General features: G+C 48.0%; 2 protein-coding genes across 2 annotated transcripts in view; both read right to left on the bottom strand.

Moving 5' to 3' along the window:
- The window catches only part of LOC123053648 (uncharacterized), a 2,217-nt gene extending 708 nt beyond the window's left edge, over positions 1 to 1,509 (bottom strand). Inside the window, exon 1 of the mRNA NM_001405818.1 lies at positions 998 to 1,509. Within this exon, the coding sequence (NP_001392747.1) occupies positions 998 to 1,407 (410 nt within the window). The 5' untranslated portion in view covers positions 1,408 to 1,509. The remainder of the gene's footprint in view (positions 1 to 997) is intronic.
- Positions 1,510 to 2,287: 778 nt separating this feature from the next.
- LOC543417 (eukaryotic translation initiation factor 4B1-like) lies at positions 2,288 to 6,427 on the bottom strand. Its single transcript, NM_001405817.1, has 3 exons — positions 5,077 to 6,427; positions 3,065 to 3,448; positions 2,288 to 2,611 (listed from the first exon to the last, which is right to left on the bottom strand). The coding sequence occupies exons 1-3, from the start codon at positions 6,249 to 6,251 to the stop codon at positions 2,587 to 2,589; spliced, it is 1,584 nt and encodes a 527-aa protein (NP_001392746.1). The 5' UTR covers positions 6,252 to 6,427; the 3' UTR covers positions 2,288 to 2,586.
- Between the last annotated feature and the right edge of the window lie 667 nt (positions 6,428 to 7,094).

Below are 7,094 nucleotides of genomic sequence, written 5' to 3'. Positions count from 1 at the left end.
GCTGCGCCGTCCCGTGAAGAAAACCCGCAAAACGGCGCCGGGCCAACCACATCATGTCAAGCGGTCTCAAATAGTCCGACCGCTTTGTCTAGCGGACGTCGCAGTCTCGCGTATCCTATGAAAGGGAGAAAACTCTCCTGAGAATTCCTGTCCTTCTTGACGCGATAGAGGTGCACGACTGTATTGTATAACAGGCTCATCCCACACAGCGTGCACTCCTCAATTTGTGCCCCAGCGACAACACCAGGCATGCCACGGAGCTCATGATGACCCAGTTGGTCCGGCTGTGCGCATCAGCTGAGGGCGGGTGGTTGTGGTGGCGCACCCGGTGGATGCGGCAATGAGTGTGCGGCGTGTCCACGGCGGGCGGCGAGGCGGCGCTGCCGGAGTAGGTGCTGGAGATTGTTCATGTGCGTGCAATAGGGAACCTGATCGGGACCTGAATAATACGGCAAAGGATACACTCTCGCCGGTGTGTGTGGTGCAAGTCAGCTTGTACCAATGCCTACCTGCTCTATATTTAGCCATCCGTCACAGTTGCATGGCGCATCTTGTGTAGGTTAGCTATAAGATGTACTCCGTAGGACGACAAACGCCCGCGTTAGCCAGTGCGGGCTGGTCGCTGCTCGCTCCGCTTGCATCCAGAGTCAGGGGTAGGGATTGAAGGGAGAAACAGTTGGGAGAAAGCCACCGCCGCTGGCAGAGCGCCACCATCAGAAGGACGCGCAATCGCCGGGTGCGCACCACCATCAGGAAAAACGAGCCTCTACTCAGACCGGCGAGGGCAGGGACCGCCACGTGCAACTACTGGGAGGATGAACGAATCAATGTGGCAGCCATCGGCGACCGGCTCGTGGGGCGAACGAAGGACGGCAGATCTATGTTGTGTGGGCTGCTACCAGCCTACCACTCGTTGGCGGCGGAGAAGATCTACAGGGGCGAGGGGAGCGGGCCATCAAGTGGGGGCGAATCGAGATCTGAAGGGAGGAGTACTCACCGACATGGCCAGAGTCGCGAGATCGCCAAGACGGGGGGCTGCCGAGTTCGATTGGCCGGAGTCTCGGGCTTGGGCTTTGGCGATGCCTTGGCGCGCCTCGGACGGACCCGACTCATTCGCGACCGGTGCCCGGACCCGTCTGGTTGGTGCTTGCGCACGACGACCCTGACGGGATGATGACCAGAAGCCGCCGCCGCCACCACCATTCGTCGTGCGTATGACTGTCTGCTGCTGCCGCTGCCGCCGCCGCCACCGCTCCGACCTTGCAGGGCATGGAAACCCTTACGGGCAGGTGCCTGGGCGAACGAAAATAAACCAACGAGACGGTGGTGGGAGATGACGTGAAAAAAAACCGACGAAAATAAACCGAACGAAAATAAACCTGAAAGCGAGACTGCTAACTGCTTCATTAGGAATAGACTTATATTTAGAAACGGAAGGAGTACAAAACAAGCTATGCTCTTTTATATATAGATTACTAAGAACAAGTGGAAACAAGTCCCAGCTTTCCCTCCCTCCGGCCGCAACCAGAGCATCGGTGGAGGAACTCCGGTGACAAACCGTCTAAGACACATGTTCCTCACATGTGGTGGCTAAGTTTCGGGGTGAGAGTGCCATGGAGGAACCATCGCCTTATTTTCGAGGCAGGCCTGTGGCTGTGGACCTTTTCAAGGAACACATTTACATTTGGTTTGCCCAAACTCGTCTTGCAAAATTTTGTCTAGCGAAAATGTGAGCGTGGGTAGACCGAATTTGAAATGGGAGGAGTCCGTTAAGAGAGACCTAAAGGATTGGAGTATCACCAAAGAGCTAGCTATGGACAGGGGTGCATGAAAGCTTGCTATCCATGTGCCAGAGCCATGAGTTGGTTGCGAGATCTTATGGGTTTCACCTTTAGCCTACCCCAACTTGTTTGGACTAAATTATTTGGGACTAAAGGCTTTGTTGTTGTTGTTTGTTGTTGGAAATGTGAGCGTGGGTTTGCTTGCCTGTGACTTGTCAGTGCTGACAATAAAATCTATCAAGAGTTTGCGCCTAAATTCTACACCATCTTTAAACTTAGATCACTAAGTAGTAACGCTACTGTTTCGCTATGTAGATGGAATTTGGCAACAATTCAGATTCCAGATACGCTACTGTTTCGCTAAACACAGCTACACGACCATGATCTGATAGTAATACTCCAGGGAAATGCTGGTAGAGTAATGCAAACACAGAAATACTACTCTCTCAACCTACATATATTGCAGGCGACCAACACATGCACAGAACAGAATATCAACAAACAGCTGAACACAAGGATCCATGACTCAAGAGCAATAGTCAGTTAGCATAATTTTTTGACAAGTTTTGTTTTGACACGAAATGGCAAAAGAAAGAAGCAAAAAGAAACCTACAGCAAAGGTGGTAACCAAAAGCTTCACGCGGAGTAAACCTTTGTTGACAAAGATTAACTCCAATCTTCTACCTCGAACAAAATGAGAGTCAAGCACGACAAAAATTAAATGACTTATTCTTTCCCACTTTCAAAACCCCAAAAACGACAGCGATCAGAAGTTTCCTTGACAGTTGATTCTTCAAACTCCTCTTCACCATCCCTGCCTTGTTGATGACCTGAAAAAGAAAGACCAAGTAAACAATAAGATGAGTGCACTACCTAAATGACGACATCAAATGTAATGCTTGAAAGAGAGTGTGATTTGCAGCATAACTCTTTCTACTTAAATACAGCAGATTATGGTACAATGAGAGCTGCCATGCCTAGTTGATTACCATGATGACCCAGAAGCAGCGGGTATCAAAGTTCTATTTGTCTTGAACATAATATATAGCAGCATACTTAGCACACAATCTAAAAGCGGTTGGAATCAAAGTTCTATTGCCTTGAAACATGATATATATGCTATTTTTATACCTAGCGAAATCACTACCTGAATGATCCAGTATTCAGCTAAACATGGTGGAAATAACATAAAAGAGCATAAGATCTACATCCATCATACTACAAGACCTGTCTGAACTCTGGAAAACATGCATGATCGAACTTAGCAAAGAAACTGCACAAACCTGTCTGAACTTCCGCCTCCACCAAAAGAGCCTCTTTCCCTGCTACCATGAAATCCCCACCTTTCTTCAACTGGTTTCGGATATGTTTCCACACCACCACGGGAACGCGGTCTGTCCATGTGGGCCACTGCAACATGTGGTTCCTCACTAGCGGGTGGAAATGCTGCAGCCCTTCCAGCTCCAGAACTAGGTCTTTGCCCAAATCGAATTTTGTCATCCAACTCAACTGTAAGCAGATCAAGCTGCTTTTCCATCTGAGATATCTTCTCAGACACTTCTTTTGCTTGCTCAGAACCATCACCTGCAATGGCCTCAATTTCCTTCAAGTCCACCTTGAGAAGGTTGATTTCTTCTTTCAAATTCTTCTCTTCTTCTGACTCCGGCCTGAAAAATAGGATTCAAGTAAACACCTAGAAGCTAAAAAAATAGACTTTTCACAGAAAAGGTATGGTTCAAGCAAACAGCAGCACCTAGAAGCTAGAAGAATAGGCCTCTCAAGGAAAAGGAACAGCAAATTACAAACATATCCATTTGACTGGATGAAGTATTCACTACCAAAGCAGTTCATTTAATTCATCAGAGTGTCGGGTTAAATATTAAGAGTGCTGCTATAAATATCTGTATGAGTAGTTTCCTCATTTATTATAAAAACGACAAGAGTCAACCACGAATGTGAGAAAGGTGGAATCAGACAGGGTCCATTTATTCATATATCAAGCCCAGAATTTAACGAAAAGTGCATGTCTCAAAATGATTAATGATTCAACCATCATGTCGAGAGATCAGCGTATCACAAAGCAAGACAATAGTGAATCATCATAGGTTGAAACTAAATAGTACAAAATCAAGCTAAGAATACATCTAAGTGTTCATTTCTAGTTAAGCTTCCTTCACAGCCATGTTAACACAATCACGAGTCCTAAGATAAAAATAAACATTGATTAAACTCTTTACAATGTAGCAAATAAAGCAATACTCTTTACAATGTAGCAAATAAAGCAATAACAAGTCCAGCTAAAATGATTTGAATTCAGATTATTAACACAAAGACCGAAAAGGAGACAAAAACAAATGCCCTAATTACAAAGAACAAAAGCAACGCTGTCCCTAGCGGAGCACATGAACAAAATTATGCAACATTTTGCCACATTGTGCATAAAGCTACTTAAGTACTCGGCCAAAATAGAAGGCCCACAAAAAAATTAACAAAAAACACATTCTCTGTTATTCAAATTATACTTCCTCAAAATATGGATCAGAGTGAGTAGTTAATTAGCTAGAAAACTGTATAAAATTTACTCGCAACCTTGTTTGATGTGGTTATTATCAAATTTTATGTCTAAAGTAGAATACTATACATATTACAAAATGAAATAAATAAATAAAATAACTCAGGTCACAGGATGCTAGCAAATTAGCAAGACAAGAATATTTCGGGAGCCTTTTTCTCACATTTACATAATGCAGCATTTTGTATGCAAAAGAAAGAAAACATGACTAAAACAAAATATGTGATTTAACATTCATGACCCTGCTATCCATGGGTCATGACTTCAAAAAACAATGACTAAAATATGTGACTTAACATTCATGATCTTGCTATCCATGGGTCATGACTTCAAAAAACAATGACGATTTTTTTTGCCAAAAGGCATGCTATACTTGCAGAATATGACGGCATTCCCTACAACCCTCGCTCAGTTGCTTACATACTTTCATATCAACAAGGAAGTGCCAACACTGAATAGCTTAAATGCAATCGCCTAGGCAAACAAGTGCCAACGAGATTATTTTAGCCATAGCATTCTTGCAAATCTCAACACTACGCCAATTCAGATAACTTACAGCAAGCATAATCAGATATGCCAAAGGCCAGCCAGTTGTTACTTAGCAAAATTATTTCTTTTGCGCAAGTTTGTAACATTCTTAACCTATCATGTCTGCACTTCCAGTTATACATTATCAAAAGAAACACTACATGCTGTCAAGAGGCAGGCTAATATATAACATACCTATTAACTGCCCGATGCTCCAGCTCAAGGTCAATTTTCCTCCAGTCTTTTCCTTTCTCCTGCAGCACCACTTCCCGTGGTTTGGCATCACCGAATGGATTTACCTTTGGCCGTGCTCTTGGTGCTCCCTCACTCCCAACTGCGGAGACCTGTGATCCAGGGCTTCCAGGGCGGGAGGAATGTGCGCTGTTCGGCCTACTGGAGTGCGAGCTAGTAGGCCGACTGGTTTTTTTCTCAATCTCCCCCTCCATCTTCCTCCAATCAAGGCCCTTCTCAGCCAGCACCTCCTCACGGGGCTTAGCAGCCCCGAAGGGGCTTGGTCTGCTGCGTGCGACCTCAGCAGCTGGCACAGGAGTGGCTGAGGGATCACGCTTTGGTGGATTGAGGTTGAGGCGCGGCCTATCACCATTGTTGGTCATAGGGGCAGGGACAGCACCACGGACCCAGCGATCAGAGTCAGATGGCCCCGGTGAGTCACGGAAACCACCACCAGATGATTCGCGGAAACCACCACCAGATGATTCACGGAAACCACCGCCAGATGATTCACGGAAACCGCCGCCGGTTCCAAGGCTGGGGTAGCGCGACGGGAGTGGCTTCTTGTCGCGCGACCAGTTGTCGATGTCATCAGAGCGGCCGAGCGGAGACGGGCCACTGAGCCTATCACGCCGGCCAGAGTCGGTGGGAGCCGGCGAGAAACTCTTGTTCTTGCCCCAGTTGTCCGACTCGTCGGCGCGGGAGGGCATGTCGAGATCCGAATCCCTGCTGGACCGGCGGTCGTCGTCGAATCCGCCACCGCGCGGCTCCCTGTCGCCGCCATAGGAGCGGAACCCGCGGGATCGGTCCAGCTCGTCCTCCGAGCGCTCCCTCGGGCCGGTGGGGAGCATCATCATCTCCTGCGGGGTGAGGCCCTTGGGCTCGGCGGGGGCGACGCGGCGAGGCGCGCCGGCCGCGCCGTAGGTGGTGAACTCGGAGAGCGAGAGGGTGGTGCCCTTCTTCTTCTTCTGCTTGCCGCCGCCGGCGACGACGGCCTCCTTGAGGCTGGGGAAGCTGGCGGCGCCGCCCGCGGCGGCGGGCGGGTCGGGCGCGGGGAAGGCCGCGGCGTGCTCGCGCTCCTCGTCCTCGCGCTCAGCGTCGAGCGCCCAGGCGCCGACGCCGCCCCAGGGCTTGGCCATGGCGTCGGCTTCGCGCTGCTGCTGCGAGATCTAGGGTTGGGTCGGTGCTCGGGAGCGAACAATCGAGGGGCGATTCGTTTGGGGTGCGTTGTTGGGTTGGGTGGGTCTGCGCTGGGGGTTGGCTGTGCTTTTGATTCTGACGGGAGGCCGTCGTGACCCACTCGTGGACGGTCGTGACTCCGCCGTCAGATCAAACTCGGCTTTCCTCTGCTCTCTCCTGTCTGTATACGGCAAGGAAAAAACTACGTAAAAAGTGTCCAATGCGTAATCTGAAAAATCTCGTGATTTCCGTATATAAATTTTAAAATTACTTATTACTATCAATTTATCTAATTCACATCTAGATGTTTTTTTAAGGATGTCACGTTTAAGCTCCCACAAGTATATAATGTAGCAACAAGAAACAAAAAAAATAGAACAAAAAAAATAGACCACAACAGAGTGGTCCACTCTGCATTGTATATTTGTGAGAGCTTAGATGTGACATCCTTAAAACCATCTAGATGTGAATTAGACAAACTGATTACTATATACCAAGTTTTTTTTAAACCTGGTCTACTATTCATCAACTATCAAGGTAGTATAACAAACATCATAAGTAAAAATTGCATCCAAATCCGTAGATCACCTAGCAACGACTTGAGCACTGGAGCGAGCTGAAGGCGCGCCGCCGTCGTCACCCCTCCATCACCGGAGTCACGCAAACCTTGTTATAGCAGACAGTCGGAAAAACCGTCGTGCTAAGGCCTCGGCTCCAACCTGTCGATACACGAACAAAGATGAACGAAGCTCGGATCCAAGCGAATCCGGTAAAGACAAACCTCAGCATGCCCTCCGACGATG

This window comes from Triticum aestivum, chromosome 2D, assembly GCF_018294505.1.
Source record: "Triticum aestivum cultivar Chinese Spring chromosome 2D, IWGSC CS RefSeq v2.1, whole genome shotgun sequence".
NCBI lineage: Eukaryota > Viridiplantae > Streptophyta > Magnoliopsida > Poales > Poaceae > Triticum > Triticum aestivum.
This window is presented reverse-complemented; position numbering and strand designations above follow the sequence as displayed.

What these genes read in the sequence shown, in the direction of transcription:
- LOC543417 (NM_001405817.1), bottom strand. Translation starts at nt 6,251, where the DNA reads ATGGCCAAGCCCTGGGGCGGCGTCGGCGCCTGGGCGCTCGACGCTGAG. An exon ending in GAGCATCGGGCAGTTAATAG is followed by an intron (nt 3,449 to 5,076) that starts GTATGTTATATA and finishes CCTATTTTTCAG; the next exon opens with GCCGGAGTCAGAAGAAGAGA. An exon ending in GGAGGCGGAAGTTCAGACAG is followed by an intron (nt 2,612 to 3,064) that starts GTTTGTGCAGTT and finishes TTTCTTTTTCAG; the next exon opens with GTCATCAACAAGGCAGGGAT.